The sequence below is a fragment of the Bufo bufo genome, chromosome 3, assembly GCF_905171765.1.
Source record: "Bufo bufo chromosome 3, aBufBuf1.1, whole genome shotgun sequence".
NCBI classification, from domain to species: Eukaryota; Metazoa; Chordata; class Amphibia; order Anura; family Bufonidae; genus Bufo; species Bufo bufo.
The window spans coordinates 44,260,812-44,285,820 of record NC_053391.1 but is presented as its reverse complement, the minus strand read 5'-3'; the positions used below and the strand labels follow the sequence as shown (position 1 = coordinate 44,285,820).

Sequence of the window (25,009 nt, the reverse complement as noted above, 5' to 3'; positions counted from 1 at the left end):
AAAAAAAATTTGCCTTTAATGTCACATATTGAAAAAAAAAATATATAAAACCCTAAAATCCACAGAAAAAAAATTAAATAAACAAACATATCAAAAAAATTTAAAACACAGATAATATTATGATCAAAGTTGGAGACGTAGATAGGCATGGGTGTTGAATGATTAATATCTGGGGTTCTAGCCCTAGGTCTCACCCTATAATAAACAGACTGCCTACAAACGGAATGACCGCCCGATAGGGGGCGATCCCGTATCAGGAACCTCCTATACACCCTGGGATGGCCCTAATAGAGGGATAGAGGATCAACTAATAAGAAATGGTATATAGCAAGGTTATTAAAGGAGTTACCAAACGTACCAAAAATAATACAAGGTAATGTACAAAATTCCTATACCTCAGAGAACACAGTATATGATGAAGATGAAAAAAATAATAATAATTATATATATATATATATATATATATATATATATATATATTACACATATACATATCAACTCCTTATATAAAAGACAAAGTTGGTCATAGAAACATTAATTAGTATGGCACTTTGCAGAGATAGAGAATATCTCAGTTATAGTATCCCTGTACCAACGCGTTTCGCCCATTCAATAAAAGGGCTCATCAGGGGACAAAGTCAACTTTACAGAAAATCTTAAAGATGCATAGCAAATTAAATAGAATAATTCCACTAGAGTTGAATGGACAGACAGCAGATATGTCAAAAAAAGTATATTCAAAGAGGCAAAACGTATAGATTATTGCTGTAAACGATAATACTGGAACGCCAGCTTATCAAGAAAAACGCTAGTGTGAAAGTACCCTAAATCATTCTACTTCTGGGCACACAAACAACTTGATGCTGACCGTACTAAGGGCAGTATAAAGTAGTGACAGAAATGCTGATCTCAGCGGTGTGTCACACATCAGCTAAAAGTAAGTAGTTGCCAAAAACCAGCATCATAATGATTGCAGCCCAGGCCTGGAAAAGAGTCAAATCTACCCGGGAAGAGTCCTGGTTATTCCTAATCTCCTGCTCTCTCACCGATCTGCTGATGATTGGCAGTTCTCTCCTAGACAGAAAGGGAGAAAACTAGGTAGAAGACTGTCAGTCATCAGGAGGTGGGCACGGAGAGCAGGACTTCATGACTAACCAGGACTCTTCTCAGGTGGCCGGGACTCTTTTCCAGGCCTCTGCTGAAATGATTATGATGCTGGTTCTCGGCAACCACTTACTTGTAGCAGATGTGTGACACACCGCTGACATCAGCATTTCTGTCCGTACTTTATACTGCCCTCAGAACGGTCAGCATAAAGTTGATGACAGGTTCCCTTTAATAGATGGAGTAGTTGTATTTGGAAAAGAAAGAAAGTTCCTTCTCTGAAAATATTTCATTTGCTTTCAAGAGCCATTTATCTTTATCTAATTGCGTGCTTAAAAAACCATCCATAACAGATGTACATGTAAATAATATTCTAATAAATAAAGAGCCAATCTAAAGAAGTATTTTCACAGCTCAGACAATAACCCGTCAGAAGGTGTAATTTTGTACATTACCTTTTAGAATTGGGTACATTACCTTGTATTATTTTTGGTACGTTTGGTTACTCCTTTAATAACCTTGCTATATACCAATTCTTATTAGTTGATCCTCTATCGGTGCCATCCCAGGGTATATAGGAGGTTCCTGATACGGGATCGCCCCCTATCGGGGTGGTCATTTCGTTTGTAGGCAGTCTGTTTATTATAGGGTGAGACCTAGAGCTAGAACCCCAGATATTAATCATTGAACACCCATGCCCATCTACGTCCCCAACTTTGATCATAATATTATCTGTGTTTTAGATTTTTTGAAACCTTTATTATTATTTTTCTGTGGTTTAGGGTTATTTTTTTTTTTTTAAATATATGACATTAAAGGCTAAGTTTTAATGGTGGTAGTCTGTGAGAATTCTATCCTCAAGATAGACTATCAATTTGTGATCAATGGGGGTCCGGCTCCCCCACCGATCAGCTGTTTGAAGAGGAGGCCTGGTCACATGCCCTAGGCGTAGCTCCGTCCCATTCAAGTGAATTAGGATGAGCTGCCATACCAAGGACAGCCACTATACGGTGGGTGGCACTGCTTGGCGAGCTACGAGAAGGCCACAGCAATAACCGTAGTGCCGCAGCCTCCTCAGTCGGCAGGAGTGCGGGAGTCGGCCCCCCATTGATGGCATAAGGATGACCTATCCTGAGGATAGACCATCAATATGAAGATCTCAGAAAACCCCTTTAATCAAGACAAGTATTTCAGAGTCTATGAAGTCACGGACATAAGGAGCATAAAATGTACGGGGAGATTTATTACGGGGGGAGGTTTTTGAAGTCATTATTTCTTGAGTCTACATAATTTGTGGCAAGTTTATCAAAACGTCACAAGTTTTTGATAAACGATGGGGGCATATTGCTAGGATATGCCCCCATTGTCTGATAGGTGCGGGTCCCACTGAGAACGGAGCCAGGGAGAGTTGTGGCTGGAGGACCCCGGATTTACCGGGGTACGTCCACCACCAGCTCCCCGCCTCTCCCATTGAAGTGAATGGGAGCGCACCGCGCATGCGCGGCCACCGCTCCCATTCATTTCTATGGGGCCGACGGAAATAGCCGATCCAGCGCTAGGCTATTTTCAGCGGCTCCATAGAAATGAATGTAGGGCAGCTGCGCATGCGCAGTGCGCCGTCCTCAAGTTTCTCCGCTCCATTCTCCTTGTAGGTGCAGGTCCCAGAGGTAGGACCTGCACCTATCAGACATTGGGGGCATATCCTAGCGATATGCCCTCATTGTCTAAGATGGGAATACCACTTTAAAAAGTAAGACTTGTGTCTACAGATTTTTCCTCACCCTCCTAATGGAGTGCCCCAAGACAAGTCACATGTTATGTATGTGTTCTATTATAAAGTCCATTTTTCTATTCAGATGTAATTATTTGGCAATAAAAATTCCTTTTTGTTGACCACTGGTGTTATCGCAAGTGAAGAGCACTCCTTCCGACCTTGACATACCGTACTGCGGTCTCACTTTGATCCGGTGCCACGGACCAGGGAATGGCGGCGAACACGAGAACTATGAAGTATTGTGGTTAGTAATTAGAACAAGCACATTGTCAGACAATGTGAACACAAGGCCGAGTCCGCCTGAACAACCATCTTTATTCTTGACTCCAACGCACCGGGGGGGGGAAGCAACTTTCAAGAAAGCGCGAGTAAAAATTTATTTCTACAGCTCCTATGCAGAGCTATGCATCTCCATGGTAACAGACTACAAACACACCTGTGGTCATTGCTGGAGGAGGAGCTTCTTTCATGAGGTGCTGGCCTCCTCATAAATTAGGTGCATCCCTGCGGTCTTTCCATGAGCCCCTGACTGGAGTACATTTCAATCATGATTTACAACAGGAAACTGGCATAAGGGTCCATTCACACGTCCGCATGAATGGGTTAGCGACCGTTCTGCAATTTTCATTTCAATGGGGCCGCAAAAGATGCGGACAGCACACCATGTGCTGTCCGCATCCGCACTTCCATTCCACGGCCCCGCAAAAAAAAAAAAAAAAAAAGATAGAGCATGTCCTATTCTTGTTCGCAGCCACGTAGTGCTGGCCATGTGCGGTCCGCAAAATGCTGACCGTAAATCACTTGCGGACGTGTAAATGGACCCTAAATAAATATGACCCCTTTCTTTCTTTAGTGGCAAGTGTGGCGCAGAAAAGCCATGTGCACCTCAATGTAGAAGCACCAGCGTTCAAAAAGTAGCAAAATGCGGGCGTGCAATGTTTTTTATGCCAGTTTCTACCGTAGGAGGTCGTAATAAATGACCTCCACTGTGCATTTTCCCAGGACCGGATGACAAGCAATCTGATCACTATGGTTTGTAGTGTTGGTGGATTATTGGCTGTATTGGTCGCACATAACCGTTTGGCGGGTTTCAGCTTATCTGCAGCTCTTGGCCTTAAAGGGATTTTTCGGTTTGCCTCAACATCCTTTAAAATAATGATTTATGAAGGTAGCTGTAATTTGTTAATAGGTTTTTTTTCCCCCTTTATTGCTCCTCTCTCCCGTTCTGGGCTGTGGTCACACGACCATGTCCACTTATTTCCTGTGATGTTATGTCCATGGGCAGTGCAGTGATAGGGGAGTGCCTATGTGGGGGAGGAGCTATAAAATAGCTGGGCGTTGTTACGGGCGGTGATAGGGGAGTGTCTATGTAACTAGCTAGGTGGGAGGAGCTGGGCGTTGTTAGGGGTGGTGCTGGAGCTGTGGCAGAGGAAGGAGAAGTGCATCATGGGTTTGGTTGGACACAGGAACAGGAAGTGCTACATACAGGAAGGAGAAAAACCAGAGGGATTGGTTTACATGGTGAAAACGAGTCAGGATAGTCCAAATGGAAGAAAGAAAAAGCATGGGGAAGATGCACATGAGGTAAGAGACTACATAAGCAGGTCTGTTAAGTCATAGTAATCTCAGAAAACCCTTTAAGAATGGTGCTTGGCACAGGCTATACATGTAAGACTGCACCATTAGATCAGACTGGTATAGTGCTGTCTATGTACAGGTGTCAGCACATTAGCCGTTTCCTGGGTATTTGCCCTATGGCCGTAGTAAATTGTGCAGATGTCATTTCACTCCACCATTGCTAACAAAATAATAATAATAAAAAAACAAAATTAAAACAAAAGACAGAACCTACAAAAGAAATACAATGCGTACCAAAACTTTTGGGATTGCGGTCTTGGCCCTGCAGATATATCCGGCAAAGTCCAGTCCGATTAAGCAAAAAACTAAACCAATGAAGAGCAGAACTCCGCACACCGCCGACACGATCACATGAACGGTACTGCCCCCTGTAACAACGAAAAAACAATATGCTGTAGTCCACAGGGAGGTTTTTGAGCAAAATCAGAAATACGATAAAAATCTACATCCAGAACATCATTGTGTCTAGCTGTACTCTGGCAGTCCGACAGAATAAATGGGACGGCAGTGTGCACACTCCCAGCGCTCCGACCACCACCGATGAGGATGGGGTATAAGTTTGTTATACCCCTTTAAGGCAATTTCTACGTGTTGGCCTGTGGACATTCGATAGAAGATCGCACAGTCGTGGCGTTAAATTCACAACTAATGTTAAGGGTTTAGCTGAAATGGTCAGGTTTGGATTTCCACAGTCGCAGTAACATGAAAATCACAACACGACCGACTCATTTGTTGCAATGTAGCAGCGCGACATTGTGATCTCATGCGCTGTGGAGTCCTAGCCAATGCTCTAACCATACGATATTACCTATATGCTGGATCTAGGATTTCCACCTACCGTGGTATTCTGTCACCACGCATTTCAGTTTGGACGGTACCGGAGGCTTCTTACTCAGGTTTGAAGTTATATTTACAGACAGACAGTAGTTGGCGTTTGGTAGCAGGTTGGATTGGATAAATGTACAATTCTCTGTATGCATATCTTCCTTATAGAATGAGACCTGTGAATGAGAAAATATAAAGGTAATTGGATAATAAACCGGCAGCAGTGATACCTGTAATAATACTGTATATATACATACATAAACCGCATTTTCATACACCCCGTTTAGGAATCCTCATCACTTGGCCAGAGTAGAGAACGGTTACAAAGAGCATCTCTTGCCCTGTCCTGACCTCCATTATACAGACTCCTCCATCCCCCTGTGCAGCCATATTCACTTGAACGTGCGATCATTAGATTGCTTATACCACAGACTGCAATGGATTCATCGTTGCAGTTTATAGTAAACTCTCTGTGCATCTATTAAGCTCTGCCACAGGCAGGGATTAATAGGAGGTTTGCTATGGCAGCCCTGGGAGCCTTTACATAGCAACTGAACAGCTCCCATGATGTGCTCGCTGGGGATGGGCTGTTCAGGTCACTGCTTCTGTTAAATGACCACTCTGACGTGGTAACTACGGACTAGAAGTCGACTCTGATCACGGAAGCTACTGTAGGGCATCTGCTGTGTAAAACGTCAGGCACCTGCTCAGCTGCTGAGTGTGTGCAAACTGCCGTATTTGTACAGTAGATGTCAGGAACGGGTTAATTTCCTCTGTGGTGGCAGGAAAAAACTTCACTTACACTTAAAGGTCCCTTTTAGCAAGTAGGGACTGTCCCCATAGACAATGGAAAAAAGGAGACAGTGAGTGCACATGTACTTACATTCATAGCCCCCAAAAGTACATTTATGTCTAAAAAGACATAAAAGCAACCTTAGAAACAAAAAGCAGAACGATGACGTCGGCGAGTGAACCATTACTCAGTCTACTTACCTCTGTCATGTGCTCCATCTTAATATGGCAGTGCAGCTCTGAAAAGCCCTCGTCACTAATCAGGCTCACATAGCGCTGGTTTTCGTCACTCCATAAATGAGAGGCAGGAAGCTGGATGGAGACTTTGATGAGGCGGTCGCCAGGAACGACATCCACTATCGGTGGGCCCAGTACAGCTGAAAATAAAACACAACAGGTATGGCTTCATTAGTCACACCAGGAGAACAGGATGTTGCCTAATCACCTCTGACCCATTGATGGATTCAAGAAGACATTGGAGACTTAGTCCAGGAGTTACTTTTTCAGCAATTTGCTCTATAGCAGCTCTTCTGTGTGATCAGACCAGATGGGCTAGCCTTTACCCCGTCCCCTCCTATATGCATCAATGAGCCTTGGGCTGCCATGACTCTGTAACCAGATCACCGGTTGTCCACCCTTGGCCAGTTCTGGTTGGTACTAACCACTGCACACCGGTAACATCTCAAAAGACCTGCTGTTTTGGAGATGCTCTGACCCAGTCGTCTAGCCATCACAGTACGGTAATGGTCTACCATTTCCTTATGCTTATTTTCCCTGCTTCCAACACATCAACTTCAAGAACCGACTTAATTTGCTGCCTAATATATTCCAGCCCGTGACACTTGACAATCAGTCATTTTCAACCCCTTTGTGACCTCTGCCACGCATGTATGGAGGAAGTCGGCACTTCAAAGATTGCGCCCGCTCGCGCTTGCAGTGGGTGCCATAGCCGCCGGTTTCTGCTGTCTGACCCCATACATCCGTCCCAGGCCTCTACTGTTTCAGTCATAAGGCTAAATCACATACATTTAACCCCTCAAATGCCATGGACAAATGTGAGCGGTGCAGACGCGGGGGCTGTATGTTCCTGTGCCCGTAACAGTTTCCCGGCTAAGACCGGGAAAGCTATAATATCCTAGTGATAGCTCGGAGCCTCAAGCTTGTTCCAATACCAATCACTGGTATATACCAATACAGGCCAGCAGGTGGCAGCACCATATTGGTATATAGTAAACGGTGTGGTCTGTGATATATACCCATCACAAACACAATCGGCAATCTAATGATTGCCAATAAAAAAACAAAATAAAACAACATTTTAAAAAAGTTTAAATCACCCCCCTTTCCCCAAAATAAAAAAAAAATTGGAATAAGAAGAATAATTTCCAATGTTTTTTATTTTATTTTTTTAAGAAAAACTATACAAGTGTGGTATAACTGTAATCAGACTGACCAGTAGAATGAAGGTAACAGGTCAATTTTACCACATACGGGTTACCCTAACGCAAAATTGCATCCCCCCCCCCCCAGATTCCACCCCATTTGGATGTTTTTTTCCAGCTCCCACTACAATATTAAATAGTGCCATTAGAGAGTACAACTTGTCCCGCAAAAACAAGCCCTCATAAGGCTATATCCATGAAAAAAAAAAAAAAAGTAAAAGTAAAAAAAAAACATGGAATATCGCAAGGCCCTTTTAAGGGCTAATATTATGGCTGATTGGTACACACAGTTGCCAGATTAATACATCTCCATGGGAGCCGTACAAATCCTCATGCAGCAAGCTCCCCCTAGTGGCGTCAGCAGGCAGCCAGAATTTTGGCATACTGTTCTACATTCTCGCCGTACAAATGACCGTGCACGTGTGGTCATCCGTTACTGCACCCAACTGGGATACCGACACCTTCAGAGTAGCCTGTATGTGTAAGGGCCTGTCTTTTCCCAGGTGTCAGCTTTGAGTATTGCACATCCAATGCGAGATCCATGGCAGAAATCACAGGCTTCCACTCAGATTACAGCCACGGATGTGCATAAGGCTAGTCAGTGGCACCAATTCTCTGCAGTGGCGCTAAAAATCTGCTTGTATAATTTCCACTGAGGTTGTCCCTACGCACTGGGACAAGTGGATCTGTATCAAATCCAACACCTGGGAACGTGCCCCAAGGCCTCTTTCACACTTGCGTTGTCCGGATCAGTCGTGTACTCCATTTGCCGGAGGTGCCCGCCGGATCCGTAACACCGCAAGTGAACTGAAAGCATTTGAAGACGGATCCGTCTTCAAAATGCGTTTAGTGTTACTATGGCACCCAGGACGCTATTAAAGTCCTGGCTGCCATAGTAGTAGTGGGGAGCGGGGGAGCAGTATACTTAGTCCGTGCGGCTCCAGAATGACGTCAGAGCGCCCCATGCGCATGGATGACGTGATCCATGCGATCACGTCATCCATGCGCGTGGGGCGCCCTGACGTCACTCTGAAGCGCCCCGGGAGCCGCACGGACGGTAAGTACTGCTCCCCCACTCCCCACTACACTTTACCATGGCAAACAGGACTTTAGCGTCCCGGCAGCCATGGTAACTATTCAGAAAAAGCTAAACGTCGGATCCGGTAATGCGCCGAAACGACGTTTAGCTTAAGGCCGGATCCAGATTAATGCCTTTCAATGGGCATTAATTCCGGATCCGGCCTTGCGGCAAGTCTTCAGGATTTTTGACCGGAGCAAAAAGCGCAGCATGCTGCGGTATTTTCTCCGGCCAAAAAACGTTCCGTTCCGGAACTGAAGACATCCTGAACAAATTCATATTCAGAATGCATGGGGATAATCCTGATCAGGATTCTTCCGGCATAGAGCCCCGACGACGGAACTCTATGCCGGAACAGAACAACGCAAGTGTGAAAGAGCCCTAAATAAGTAGATTGAGATCACGAGAACCCTTGTGGGGTTCTGAGAGGGGGGAGCACCATGGATGCCCTATGTATGTAGCATATCCACCTCTCCATTCAATTTCCCCTGGAGGATGGGCGTCAGGGGATAGACGATGTGTCGGAGGCGAGGTCCAGACTTATCAGGTATCTATAGGCTATAAGTGGCCGCTGGATGGATCGTTCTCTGCACGCACTTACTGTCTTCAATTGGTGTCAAGGGAACACGGCTGGAAGGTTCTGAAGATTCGTCATTTGTAAAACCTAAGACTGTGATGTCATAATGGCTGGTGACATCGGCGAGATCCTCGCTCAGGTCGCAGCGCCGCGTTGTGACATTGGAGCAATGTTTGGTAACACGAGGAGGCGCTTGGCTATAAAAAAAAAAAAAAAAAAAAAAAAAAAAAAAAAACACAGGTAAATAACCTTCAATTATTCAAGTGTAATGGCACAGTTAGAAATTTTTCATTTTGTAAAACCCTAAGACTATGTAACCTTCACAGCTTGGCCCAAGAGGACAGCCGTAGCGTGCGGAATCTTCATGACTAGCAATGGAAAAGTAACAGAAAAACCAAACGGCGCTGGAAAAAGTGACAACCTGAAACCACCCACATTTTTTTCCCCTTCCTCATTTAATAATCGATGCCTTTGTGAAATGTACAGCTCCGCTTCATCTTCTCTGTCTCTCCACACAGGGCTGATGGTTTGGGGACGCGCCCCATGGTTGTCATCATGTATTCATACATTTCCAGGAGGAATAAGAGAGGGAATGCACAATGCAGAGAAGATTCCCCAGCGTTGTTGGAACAAGAGTATAAGCTGTCTGCACGGCTTGTATGTGTCCCCTGCATGGGAGTCGGGGGCCATTTACATCTACCACATGATTTAGGGTACATATTCCATGAGTTACATGCAGATTTGTGGTGGATTTTGTGGCAAATTTTATTGGATTTCACCCAAACTGCGATATCCGAAATACAAATCCGCAACCTAAATGGACATTTTCGTGGATTTCAAATCTGCAGCTCTATTTTCGCATGGATTTTTTATGCAGCACGTAAAGATTTGCAAGATCTCATCCACTTTGCTGCTACTACAAAGGCAGCAGATTCTCCGCCTTGTGTCCGCCCTGTGGGAGCATACCCCTTTTATATGCACCACAAAATATGGCGATGCAAGAGGTTGTCCAGGATTCTGATATTGATGGTCTTTCCTCAGGACAGATTGTGGGGGTCAGACTCCTGGCACGACCACCGATCAGATGTTTACTTCTGACACCTGAGCTACAACAAAACAGCAGATGGGAGGGGGTGCAGGGTGTCACACCGCCGCTCCGATATTGATAGCCTGTCCAGAGGATAGGTCATCGATATCAAAATCCTGGACAACCCCTCAAAACTACAAGACATCATAAGGAACGGGGTTGTAGATTGGTGGACGTTACATTTTCAGAAAATATTTGATTCTATGATGACAACGTGTGCAGTTTTTCAATCTACCTTCTCTATCAATTAAAATCTCTGCTTGCTGTCATATGGTACGATTAGAGTACGACCACGCCTAAAGGTCCGCTGAGGAAATTTCCTAGATTTTGCTCATGATCTGCTGCTGCCATTTCCCTCTGCATTGCAATGGATAAAATCCACGGTAGATATCCGCAGCAGAAATCTACACCGCAGGTCAGATTAGGCGGCGGAATTTGTCCGTTTTTGATGTCCATTTTGCATCTGTTAAATAGATTTCTTTTTTGCATCCCAACCCATGCAGTGCCCTCAATATCTATAATGTCCCCCACAGTAGCCCCAGTGTAGATATGGCCCCCACAATGTTCCCCTAGTATAAAATACCCCCCCAATAGCTCCACAAACTTTGGTTTGGACGGCTGGTACTAAAATGGACGTCGTGTGAATGGAGCCTAATTCTACGGACGCTGTGGACTAGACTGAACATGCTGTACATAAAAGTCAAGCATTTGAAAAATCTGATTTGCAGAAGCATGAGGGGAAATCGCGGTTCACCTGGCTATCTCAGAGTCGGAGGAGGGGGACGGCACGCTAGCATTATGCAATAAGTAGGCTGCCAGGTGCAAGGAGAACAATGGCTCTACTGATAGAAAAACCCACAACAGGTTAAAAATAAAGATTCAGCCAAGCTCCACTTATTATCATAATCATCATAGAAGCATTATGTACGTGGTGATCAACCAACCAAGGCCAGATTACACAGCTCGATGGAGCAAATAATTCTCTGAAAGGAAGCATTCCTTCCCGTCAGTGAAGGAGAGCGCTGCATTTACAGACCAGGGAGCGGTGAGTACAGCCCCATGGAGGAGAGTATGCATATCGGCAATGCTTCATGGGAAAAGAATATGTAAAGAGGTATCTCCAAAGGAAAGAGAACCATCTTGGAAGTGGCTCCCTATGAGTCAAGATCCAGGCCAGATATCCATCCATTGACAGCAAGCACTCCAAAACAATGGGTGGATATCTGGTCTGGCTATATTCCCCTGTCAAATCCCAAGGCTTGTTGAAAAGTCAGAGTCACTTCCGATAGTTGGCGCTAGCGAGATGGTGCTCTTTCTTGGAAGATACCTCTTTGCGTATAGCTTAAAGGGGTTGTCCGGGAAAAGATATTGAGGTTAAGGACCTATCCTCAGGATGGATCATCAATAGCAGATCGGGAGGGGTGCGACTCCCAGAACCCCCTTCCCGATCAGCTTTTAAAAAAAGAGACTGGGCGCTCAGTAAGTGCCGCGGCCTCTTTCTAGGCCAGTGATGTCACCGTACATCGGTCACATGGCCTAGCTGCAGCTCCGCCCCTTTCAAGTCAATCGGGTTGAGCTGCAATACCAAGTGCGACCACTATACAATGTATGGTGCTGTGCTTGGAAAGCTGCCAGTAGCCGGATGCGCTCACCAGAGGTTTGGGGAGCACGGTGGCCTGCTAAAACAGCTGATCAGTGGGGGTGCTGGGACTCAGACCCCCGCCAATTTGATAGTAATGATCTGGGGATAGGTCTTCATTATCATATCCCGGATAACCCATTTAACCAAAAAAATACGTGATACCTCTATCCCCTTAAAAGCAGAACAAACTAGTCCCCATCTTGTTGTGCATTTTCATACGTATACAATATTATCTAATGACATAAAGGCAATGAGCATTCATTTTGGTTAAGAAGAAATCAGCTTGAACCAAAGTTCTATTATGTGGCTGAGGAAGCCAAGATGAGTTCATGGCAAGTTCAGTTTGTATAAAAAAAAATTAATAATAATAGTGAACATAAACGGACATTGTATTAAAAAGTTATTGCTAAGGATATGGGTTTATCCATGGGGAGTATATCAGCCTCCTCAGACATGTCTGTCTGAAGGGAACAAGGTTGTTTCATGGATAAGCCATGACATGATAAGAATTCATATCCTTGAGGCACACCTGCTGTATGAGGTTCAATATATATATATATATATATATATATATTATTCATAATTATATTATACAGTACAGACCAAAAGTTTGGACACACCTTTTCATGCAAAGCGTTTTCTTTATTTTCATGACTATGAAAATTGTAGATTCACACTGAAGGCATCAAAACTATGAATTAACACATGTGGAATTATATACATAACAAACAAGTGTGAAACAACTGACAGTATGTCATATTCTAGGTTCTTCAAAGTAGCCACCTTTTGCTTTGATTACTGCTTTGCACACTCTTGGCATTCTCTTGATGAGCTTCAAGAGGTAGTCCCCTGAAATGGTTTTCACTTCACAGGTGTTCCCTGTCAGGTTTAATAAGTGGGATGTCTTGCCTTATAAATGGGGTTGGGACCATCAGTTGCGATAAGGAGAAGTCAGGTGGATACACATCTGATAGTCCTACTGAATAGACTGTTAGAATTGGTATTATGGCAAGAAAAAAGCAGCTAAGTAAAGAAAAACGAGTAGCCATCATTACTTTAAGAAATGAAGGTCAGTCAGTCAGCCGAAAAAATTGAGAAAACTTTGAAAGTAAGGGCTATTTGACCATGAAGGAGAGTGATGGGGTGCTGTGCCAGATGACCTGGCCTCCACAGTCACCGGACCTGAACCCAATCGAGATGGTTTGGGGTGAGCTGGACCGCAGAGTGAAGGCAAAAGAGCCAACAAGTGCTAAGCATCTCTGTGAACTCCTTCAAGACTGTTGGAAGACCATTTCAGGGGACTACCACTTGAAGCTCATCAAGAGAATGCCAAGAGTGTGCAAAGCAGTAATCAAAGCAAAAGGTGGCTACTTGGAAGAACCTAGAATATGACATATTTTCAGTTGTTTCACACTTGTTTGTTATATATATAATTCCACATGTGTTAATTCATAGTTTTGATGCCTTCATAGTCATGAAAATAAAGAAAACTCTTTGAATGAGAAGGTGTGTCCAAACTTTTGGTCTGTACTGTATATCTCTCTGTATGGTATATTTAGTTTACAACATATTTTAACCAATAATCCATATAATGTGTTATCCATGTGTAACAATGTATCGATTTATATAGATGTTATACCATGTATTTATCATTTAGAAGGTATTGTAGAAGGTACAGAAACATTGAAGTTTATGTTAATTGGATTGCTGAGAAGAGTAAATGTTATTTCAAAACAATAGTTATTCATGGATGTAGATAAGTGAAATGTAAAAGCCGTTATATAAAATTTTCATCAAGTCCTCCTATCTTTTTGAAATATAGGTTAAGACAGCCAACTCCAACAAGTCCAGGATATAGGTAATTAAAAGTGTCAGGAAAAGACCTTCCTCAATGATGTATATTAATAGGTCAAAAGGGTCATGTGAACGTATTATTAGATATTTAGTTTTAAATGCTTAAAAGTTGTGATGTTCATCTTCAGTACCACAGTGCCATCTGGAGGCAGATGGACAATATTATATTATTTCATTATTGTTCTATGCCATATTAGGAGTTAACATGACATCATTGTATTATTAGCATGCGAATACACCCACCTTACCTGATTGGGAATCCCTAATCTAAAAGGGGATGATTCTTAGATAAGGGGGGGGGGGGTTAATTACTCGTGTACAGAGCATTAGGGGAGATCCATAGGCCACAGATCCATCCATCCAATCAAAAAAAATAACTTTACCAGAAGAAACTTGGATTATTTTTGGATTACTAGGAAAGTTCTTCAGAACTGGTCCCATCTGAACTCTGTCTACCTTTGACCCGGTAACGTATATTTTGTTTACCGCTCGTGATAATAAGATATTTCTCTCGGTATATAGCCAAGAGTTCCCATACTGTAGGAATATATAGTGTTAGGTGCCTCCATAATGCTGATTATTCTCTTAGCAAAGATGCATATTGTTAATCGAAGATCTGACATTATTTGAAAAGAGGACTAAAACCCTTGGAAAGTTATTTTCCATAGTCTGATTGCCGAGCTGAATATTTTATCATATTAATATCATATATTTTTGATTGGTCATAGGAAAACAGAGTCAAGGGATAACAGTTATTTTCCTGTATATCCGTGTTTTATTACTATAGTCTGTTTGATAAATAGAAGATCCTAAGTTTCTCTTGGTATATGAGTCTGGTTTGTTAAAAGTATGACACTGGTTGTCATAAATCACTAAATCATACTGTGCTGGTGAGATAGGGGTGTGTCAGCACCACCGTGTGGTACATTTTGGGTGTTATTTTATAACTTCATAATTTGTTTTGCAATTGTATTGATTTTATATTCTTTGTCTTTATAATAAACGATTATATATTTTTGCATATACAATTGTCCCTTTGTTTCACTGCTTGCACAAATCAAATTAAGATACTTGATAAAAAGAACTTAGGTGTGTTTATGTCCGCCTGAAGGATAATATAATTTTTATAAAAAAAAATTTATCCTCTCTTTTATATAAAGATTCTTTTATATAGAAGATATATGACAATCTCCTCCCAGATTCTCTCTTCTAAAGCACTAACCTTAGCCCGACGTCTTTTCGCTGCTGCTCGTATGCTCATATCTAAAACCCAACGATCCACATGCCCACCAACTATTACAGAATGGAGTGTAAAAGTGGACCAAAATACCATCAACCAGGGACCCTCAGTTTTCTGTTGGGGTCTGAAATAATGATCTGTAAGGATTATCACATGTAATATCTCACATATGCAGATTCGATGAACTCACTGCAGACTTACAACATTGGTAAATAATTCACTTGGTAGAAGATGGTGGACTCATTGTTGGGATCCTCCCAGGTCAGGATGTGCTTGAAATTTTCAGAGGATATAGTAAGGTTTGTTGGAGGTAGAAGAACAGAAGAAACTGTATAAATGAAAAAATAAATAAAATATATATATAATAATAATAATAATAACATACCGCAAGTGGAAATGTTTGACATTTCAGTAGATTTTCTTCTAAGGGAACATATGGTGTCTACTGAAAGCACCATATGAGGCCTACAAAGCTCCTACAGTTTGTAATAAGCACTGACAAAGTTTTCCCCCTATTTGGCGGATCATAGCACCCACTCCTGCGGGTACTAATCGTGGGGGGGGGGGGGGGGGGGTCACACGTCAAAGGTGGTGATCCTGAGATCTCTGTCCTGCACTGATTGTTTCATTTTCCCTGAAGTCCAAGCAATGAGGCTCACCGGTGAACACACTACTGGGGGGGGTCTTCCCGTACCTGCCTAAACCTGTTTGATCTGAGAGATTTGCGATTATAACGTTTTATTATGTTGAAGGAAATCATTCTGAGATTGTTCAAAACAAAGGGTGTACGATAACAAGGAAACTGAATCAGCACTTTTGGCTCGGAGGCGTTTTGCAAAATATTTCAGGAAATTGCTTAACTGGAAAATCATAACCGTGAAAAAGTCGTGAAAAGGCTCCAAAAACTAAAGCGGGACTGACCGGACTCCTCACAGCTGCTATCAGTAAACTATAGGCAAACCTCATAGATTAGTCTGTAGCCCCCTGACACGGTGGGTTTCATACCCACAGATAAATTAAAGGAGGTGCCTGTTCCTAATCTATTACTGAGAGGGGCTACAAACTGCATCCCTCACTTTGGAAGACCTGGCAGAACCAATTCATTTTAAAGAGGTTTTCCGATATTATCCTCTGGATAGGTCATCAGTATGTGATCGGGTGGGGGCCGACAACTGGCACATCTGCCGATCAGTGGTTTGAGAAGGCATTGGCTCTCCTGTAAGCGCCGTGGCCTTCTCTCTGCTTTTCCTAGTCCAGTGACGTCACGTTAATCGTTCACGTGGCCTAGGAGTAGCTCAGACCCATTCAAGTGAATGGGGCAAAGCTGAGATACCAAGCACAGCCGCTTACAGGAGCGCTGGTTCCTTCTCAAAACAGCTGATCACGAGGGGTCCCTGGGATTGGACCCCCACCGATCAGACACGGATGACCTATCCAAAGGATGGCTCATCAGTAAAAAAAAATAAAAAAAAAAAATAAAAAAAATCTCAGAAATAGCCATATGAGGGCTTGTTTTTTGCGAGACAAGTTGTACTTTCCAACGCCACCATTTAATATTGCATATGATGTGGTGGGAAGCAGGAAAAACAAAATATCTAAATGGGGTGAAGTTGCAAGAAAAAAAAAAAAAAAAAAAAAAAAAAAAGCTATTCCACCACAATTTTACGTTTTTTTATTTACGACGTTCGATAAAACTGACCAGTTACTTTTATTCTACAGGTCAGTACGAATCCGGCGATACTACATATGTATAGTTTTTCTTGTGTTTTGATAAAAAAAAATTAAAAGAAGTGGGAAAAAAAAAAATCTGTTTTAGTTTTTGGTCACCATATTTTGACCCCCATAACTTTTTTGTAATTATGTGCACGGAGCTGTGTGGAGGGCTCATTTTTTGCGGGGCGATCTGAACTTTTCATTGATACCATTCTGTGTGTATGACTTATTGATCACTTTTTAGTTATTTCTTTGTAGAAAATAAAGCGACCAAAAACGGAGAATCGGCCATTTGTATGCTTTTTTCCGCTTTGCTGTTTGCCGTATGGGGAATATATTTTTATACTATGGGCGTTTTCGCACATCGCGACACCCATGATGTGTATTTATGTTTTAATTTTTATAGTTCTTTTATTTTGGGAAAAGAGGGGTGATTTGAATTTAAATTTTTTTATTATTATTTTTAAATTTTTTCATACACTTTTTTTATAGTTCCTATAGGGAACTATAACATGCAATCATCTGATTGCTATTATCATAGACTCCAATGCACTAGCATTTCTCATGGAGCCCTATCACAGGCAAGGGCTCCATAGGAAATACTATGCATCAGCCTCCTGTCATTCACAAAGACAGGGGCTGCTGCACACACGCTCCGGCTCCTCCGATCGCCACACAGGGGAAGCCAGAGCACCACCGAAAGCGCGCGTTGAACACGGCATCGGATTGAACACGGCATCGGAGGGGTTAAATGTCCGCGACCGGCATTACTGCCGGTTGCGGACATGAGCCGCAGGCGTCTGCTATAAGAAGCAGGCGGCCACGGCGCCCGCAGCGCTCAGGAGCGGGTGCCATCTTTAAAGACCCGGCCAGCGCCATACTATTACGGCGCTGGCGGTGAAGGGGTTAAAAGGGATCAACCCTACCCCATGTTGAAGATGCCCCCATAATTTGGTGTGGAGACATATTGTACCTCTGAATAGCGGGGGATCAGAATTTTCCCTGATCTGGTAGTTGTGGTAAGAGAAGGGCGGTGTTTCACCGGAACGCTCCTACTGCCGAACCTGTGCACGTGCTGGCGGTAGCTGCATGATTGTCATGATGGAAACGTACATTATGATGACTGTCAGACATGGTTAAGTAAACAACAGCTGCCCCTAATGTACATTTACCTTCCGTGATGGAAAGGGGTTAATTCTATCTCAAACTGAGATGGATATCACGAGCACGGGTGGCTTAGTGGTTAGCGCTGGGATCATGCAGACGAACGTATATTCTGTGTCCGTTCCGCTTTTTTTTCAAGACCGTATACGGCACAATTCATTTCAACGGGTACGCAAAAAAAACGGAAGTTACTCCATGTGCATTCCGTTTCCGTATGTCCGTATTTCTGTTCCGCAAAAAAATAGAACATGTCCGCATTACGAACAAGGATAGTACTATTCTATTAGGGGCCAGCTGTTCCGTTCTGCAAAATACGGAATGCACACGGATGTCATCCGTATTTTTTGCGGATCCGTTTTTTTGCAGACCGCAAAATACATACGGTTGTGTGCATGAGGCCTATTATTGAGGACTTATCAGTATCAGATTGGTGAGGAACAGATTGCCAGCATCCCGCCATTCAACTGTTTGAGGAGGCTGTGGTGCTCCAGTGAGCGCTGCGGCCTCTTCAAGCATAGCGCCGTACATTTTTCTTCATGATCTGATATACCGTTATTAAAAAGGGGTTGTCTTCAGGAAATGCCATTTATCATGTATAGAAAGTTAATACAGGGGTTACGACCACCAGTAATTCAGCACCGGTGGCCGTGCTTGCACACTATAGGAAAAAAAGCCCTGGACAATGCACGCTCCCACTGTCTCGGCCACTAGAGAGGTCGGTACCTTTTTCTATACTGTGCAAGCACGACGAGGGTGACAGGGTGGTAGTAATATAATGTGATGGATATATGAATCCAGCCAGCAAAGGAGACAATATGGACAATCACAATACATTAGTAAGTGCCTTGTAGTAACTTTCTCTACATGATAAATGCCTGTTGCTGTGTATTTAATATGTATTTCCATATGTGTAAGGTATATGTGTTATGATGTATACGTGCGAGTAATCATATTTTATTACATAGGCTGGGTCCATGCCATGTTTGTGACGTATGTTTAGCATGTACGACGGGAAAGCTGCTGAGGTTACATTGGCCAGACAGAGGCCAAAGCGTATGTTCGGGCTCTCATCCATCAGTTCTCAATACAACCAGATCCAATAAAAAAGGATTTCAGATCTTGATGACCTATCCTCATTAAAGGGAACCCGTCGGACATCTAAAACCGAAATGTCAGGATCCCGTATAGGACAGTATGTCGGGATCCTCATGGGATTATGAGCATCCCAGGTTAGACAGCTGTTCGTTTTGGCGGGAATTTTTCCCGCCGAAAGTGGATAGTGGATGGCTAAAAATAGCCATTGTATCCAGGGTAGGGAAGGTGAGGCCGGATTGGACGATGTATGTCCTATCCTGGGTCAGGAAGATTAGGTGCCCCAGCAACAGTAGGGCATTGGCTGATGGTCAGGAGTGTTTATGGCCAAAGGTGTATATAATTGCGGTGGCCGACAGCATTGTGCTGTCTGCTGGATCGCAATCCGAGGAGCTGCTGCCCGCCTGCCGCCCTGCTGTTTGACGTCCGCTTACCATGGATGATCTGATCGCGGAACTCAGGAGAAGAGCCGGAGCTGGGGGGGGACGTCTGCCTGGTTGGAAGCCTGCCTAGCTGACCTGGGGAATCGTGCGGCGCTTGAGGAGCTGTCCGGTACTTAAGATATCGCTGGAGGATCGCAGGATGCGGGCCCCTCTGTTGTGCTTCCTGCGCTGCGCTCCTCACAACGTGAGAGGAGGCAGCGCACACGTTTCTCTCCATCCCCTTCTAGATCGGGCCAAGTGCGGCGACGAGAAGAAAAGCGTCCGTCTTCTGGAGTCCAGACCGGAAGTGGCAGCAGAAGTCTGACGTCACATCCGGATGTGCAGCAAAGATTATCGCCCCCCGGGAACTGTGAAAGCATTTTGGTTCCGGATGCCGGTTACAGAATAGAAGTTCCCGGCTGGCCAGTGTGTCCCTGGAGCCATCCTCTGCATCGTGCCGCCGCAAGAACAGTCAGCGCATGAGTCGGGTTCCTTCGTCGCTGCGCAGATCCCAGCAGCTCCACTCAGGTGTTGAGCAGCGGGAGAGCGTGTGCCTAGAAGATCCTGCCCTGCCTTCCTTGGATTCGCCTGCTCCATTGGTCCTGCCTGGGGCGTCATCAGTTGGCGAGTGCCAAATTGGCTTAACCCCTGTCCTTGAGTCCCTGTCCGCTGTTTTATCCTCCTTAAAGAGTTTAGTTCTCCCCTTGCCTCCATCTGCTGCGGCAAAGGACGTTGCGGATGCCTGGAAGTCCGGAGAGCAGAGGGATGGTCAGGATTCGGATGGTGAGGATTCCATCTCTCTCCCCTTGGTGTCTAAGGGCAGAGGGGTGGCAGAGATTTGTTACAAAGAGTCGCTTCCGTGCGATATATCTCCTCTCGGCTTTCATTTGTCCATGTCCGTTAAGGAGAAGATATGGAAAAATGAATTTGTTGACATTTTATCTGTTGCCTGCATCTAAAGAGTTAGTTATTAAATTAGAAAAGCGGGAGGAGAAATCGGAAGGAGGACAGGAGATGCCGATCCCTAGAACATTTAATAATTGGTTGCAGGCGTACTGTATATTCTGTAGTGTGATGGGGGAAAAATACCCCCAAAGATGTTCGGGTTTATTTCAGCATTTGCATAATGTTTTAGAAGCATATAAGAATTTTGGAGGTTTGGGTTGGTTTATGTATCATGAGGGAGTGAGGCAGAGGCTGTCAGTATACCCTAATGTGCGATGGGGCACAAAAGATGTGGGTTTGTGGCTTAATCTATTGGTGCCGCAGCGTACATCTTTTTCTGCCGCAAAGCATCAGCCTAGCAGTCTTCTGTTTTTCGGAAGGGCACCAGCTTTGCGTTTAATGAAGCGCAGTGTCGATGGCCTTCCTCGTGCAAATATAGTCACGAATGTGCATTCTGTGGAGGTAGCCACCCAATGGTGCGCTGCTTCAAAAATGCAAATTTGCCCAATCAGCTATCTACCAAAAAATTTGTTGCAAAGGGCACGGACGCCGATAAATTTGGAAAGCATGCGTCCATGGCTAGAGCATTACCCAAAGCGCGAGATGGCGGAATTTCTTCTTGAAGGTTTTGCAGTTGGTTTTCAGCTGCCATCATTTTCGGGAGTTGGTTGTAAGTGGGTAAATAACTTGGCTTCTGTGGCTCAATTTCCTTTGGTGGTACAGTCGAAGTTGTTAAAGGAGCTGGCTATGGATAGGATTGCTGGTCCTTTCCCTTGCCCTTCTTTTTCTAATTTTCGTCTTTCCCCACTAGGTGCAGTTCCGAAAAAGGAGCCTAATGCTTACCGTTTATATCATCATTTGCCCTTTCCCTATGAGGCATCGCTGAATGATGAGATTGACCGGTCATTATGCTCAGTTAAGTACACTTCATTTGATTCCGCTGTGGATCTGGTGCGTGACTTTGGAAAAGGGGCATTAATGGCGAAATCTAACATTAGGTCGGCTTTTCGCCTCTTGCCGATGCATCCTTCTGCTTTTAGTTCTCTTGGTTTTCATTTTCAGGGTTCCTTTTATTTTGATAAGTGTTTACCAATGGGATGTTCTGTGTCTTGTTTTTATTTTGAGTTTTTTTTTTAAATGGGTGGTTGCCATGAGGAACATGCGGGGGCATGTAACGGATTATTTCGATGATTTTTTTCTTTATAGAACTGGTTGATTCTTCAGTTTGTTTAAATCTTTTGAATTCTTTTACGGATGTTTGTTCAGAGTTTGGCGTTCCTTTAGCTGTAGATAAGACTGTTTATCCGGTTAGTTGTTTAGAGTATTTGGGTATTGTTATCGATTCTGTGGAAGGAGAATTTCGTCTGCCGTTGAAGGTTGAAAAGATACAGGCTGCTATATCTGATTTGCTATGTAAACGGAGAGTGACGGTGAGGGAAATGCAGTCGGTATTGGGTCTTTTAGCATTTGCATCACAGATTATGCCAATGGGGCGTGTGTTCTGTAGACAGTTGTCAGCAAAAATTTCATGTGTGCGTAATCCAGCTTTTCACGTGCGGCTATGTAAGGAAGTTAAGGAAGGGTTTGTCTATTTGGTTAGAATTTTTTCAGCAGTTCAATGGTCGTCATTATTGGCAGGATAAATTTGTTTTGGCTCCTTCTCTTGATTTGTTCACGGACGCAGCAGGCGCAAGTGGGTTTGGAGCATATTGGAGTGGGCATTGGTGTGCAGCAGAGTGGCATCCTTCTTGGGTAGAAAATGGAGTTACAAAGAAGATTGTGTTATTGGAATTATTTCCAGTTGTGGTATCTTTAGTCTTAGGTTTTTCTCAAATAAGCAAATTATTATACATACTCATAATAAAGGAGTCTTGTTTGCTGTCAATTGTTTCTCATCCAAGTGTCCGTTAGTGATTAAATTGTTACAGCATCTAGTTCTTCTCGGTTTAAAATAAAATATTTGGTTAAAGGCAAGGTATATTCCTGGAGTGGATAATTCTATTGCTGACTCACTTTCTCGTTTTCAGTTTCAGAGATTTCGCAGGCTGACAAAGGAGGCCGACCTAGAAGGGGAGTTGTGTCCTCCTTATCTTTGGAATCTAATTTGGTCGTAGGTATGTCTTACCTGCAGTCTTCTGTTGCCCCGGCCACTTGGTTGGATTATGTGCGTTCATGGAATATGTGGTGTTTTATGGAGAGTAGAGATGGGTCCAAGTTTAGTTGCAATGATGTTTCTGCTTTGGCCTTTTTCTTATCGCTTTTTGAAGAGAATTTAGCCCACGCAACTGTTGTAAGGATGCTTTCGGGTGTTTCCTTTTTTCTTAGAGTTTTAGGTGTTCCCGCAGTTTTGGATTATTTTATGGTTAAGCAAGTTTTGAAGGGTTATAAGAAGGGTAGGTGTGTTCCATATAGTAGGTGCCCGATTTCCCCTGGTTTGTCGTCATTGTTGTGTGATGCTACGTCTTTGGTCTGCGATAATGTTTTTGAGGCCTTGCTTTTTTCCACCGCTTTTACGTGCATGTTTTTTGGTGCTTTTAGGATTAGTGAGCTTTTGCCAAGGAGTAAAGGATCTAGTTCGGGTATGTTGTTGGAGAATGTGCATGTTCATGCTAATTATGTTTTGTTCTTTCTTCCGCACTCTAAGACGGATCAACCAGGTAAGGGTTCCTGGGTATGTGTGGGTAGAATCAAGTCGGGTGACATTTGTCCGTTAAGTATGGTATCACGTTACTGGCACTGTAGGCTAGTCGGTGGTGGATTATTTCTGGTTCATCCCGATTTTACTCCTTTAACTCAATATCAATTTCGTTCAGTATTGGCTAGATGTTTACGGGTTTTGGGTTTGGATGGTTTTCACCTTACGTCACATTCCTTCAGAATAGGGTCTGCAACTACGGCTGCTCGGTCTGGATTAAGCAATTCAATGATTTCAAAAAATTGGGAGGTGGTCGTCTAGTCGTTTTAAGCTTTATATTCGTCCTTCTTTGAATGTTATCTAATGTTGTTCTTTTTGATAGATTTTTCCAGTATCACTGTATGGATCGTCGGCCATTCGTTTGTGCACTGGGCCAATCAAAGAGCAACGGAAAGATCATACGGTGATAACCTGTCGTGGTCCACGGATGCAGTTCATATTTACGGAGTTAGAGGACTTTGTTGGGAGGGTTTAATGGACGTAATTTTTGAAATGTGTTCCTTGTACCCGGATCAGGATGTCATTATTTTACACGCAGGTCGAATTGGCATACGGCATGAAGCGAACCATGGTTAGAACGAGGCGGTTGTTAGAGAGTGAGATAGTTCCTCGGTTGCTGTGGTTGTCATATGCGAATATGAAATACTTGGATAAAATTAGAATTCGGGTGAACAGGATTATGGCGCGCTTTGTGCCGCTGGTTTGGGGATTTTCCTTTAGACACGTGGACCTGGAAGGTGGTGTGCCCGGCCTGTATTTTTCTGATAAAGTTCATTTATCTGATATTGGGTTAGATATTTTCAATTTAGATTTGCAGGCTATGGTTGAAATAGCTTTGGGTGGGAAGGGGGGGGGGGGGGGGGCCATGCCGCCTGTTTAGTTTGCATGGTCCGGTGGGTAAAGTCACTCGCCGTATAGTGGCGAGTGGATGAGTTGATTATGGTATTTAGGCCGAGCTTATGGCTGGTCTAATCTGTGGTTTTAAAGTTATTTGGTTATTATCAATTTGTATAAGCTATTCGTTAAAGCTGGCCGTGGCCTAATTTTATCCATGCACTAATGTGTCCACGTGTCTTATTATTTATAGTTATTAGTGTAAGTTATTTAAAGGGGAGGTTGTATGATTTATAATCCCATGTACCTTAATGCTTGGTTACCCTGATAGTTCCCAGAGATCGATCCATGATCTTCTCAGGACTAACCTGTCCTATTTTATCGCCCTATAAACCTTTCCCGCCGTTAGGCTCATTTGCATAAACTATTCCTTCCCCTCACACCATCATAGCCTATTTCCCGCCCCCTAAACTTTGACAGCCGATTTCTGCCCTTACTGCTTCTAATCTCGTCCGAAATCGCGCACTTGCCCCTTATTTGTTAGGCCAATCAGATAGTTTAGTGCATGTCCTCTCACACCAATGTGTGCTGGAATGTTCTCAAATATCCAATTCGCAATACTTACGCAACGGAGCTCTGCCTGAAATAAATATTGCACATGCGCGAGATCTTCTCTATAGGCAGAGCTGAGGTGCTTGACTCTTCTCACGTCAAACAAGTAGGATATGACTCTTATGGTGATTAGCATAAAAGGCGGGGAATGTTTATAGGGCGATAAAATAGGACAGGTTAGTCCTGAGAAGATTATGGATCGATCGCTGGGAACTATCAGGGTAAACAAGCTTTAAGGTACATTCGGTTTTATATGTCAGAACATGGTGACAGGTTCCCTTTAAGGTCATCAATACCTGTACAGTGGGGCCTAACTCCTGGCACGACTGCTGCCTGTGACATCACATTAATCCACATGGCCTTTCGGCAGCTCAGCTCCCGAGTAGTGAATAAGAATGAGCTGCAGTACAGACACTGGACGGTATGGCGGCATAGGCCATCAATATTGAATTTCTGTAAATATCATTGTATGTTGCCCT

General features: G+C 43.6%; 1 protein-coding gene across 1 annotated transcript in view; it reads right to left on the bottom strand.

The window, feature by feature from the left end:
• IFNAR2 (interferon alpha and beta receptor subunit 2) overlaps positions 1-15,391 on the bottom strand; it is a gene marked incomplete at its 5' end in the record, with an annotated part of 168,523 nt that extends 153,132 nt beyond the window's left edge. Inside the window, 5 exons of the mRNA XM_040422092.1 lie at positions 4,751-4,884; positions 5,355-5,517; positions 6,335-6,510; positions 9,255-9,427; positions 15,255-15,391. Of these exons, the coding sequence (XP_040278026.1) occupies positions 4,751-4,884; positions 5,355-5,517; positions 6,335-6,510; positions 9,255-9,427; positions 15,255-15,391 (783 nt within the window). The remainder of the gene's footprint in view (positions 1-4,750; positions 4,885-5,354; positions 5,518-6,334; positions 6,511-9,254; positions 9,428-15,254) is intronic.
• Between the last annotated feature and the right edge of the window lie 9,618 nt (positions 15,392-25,009).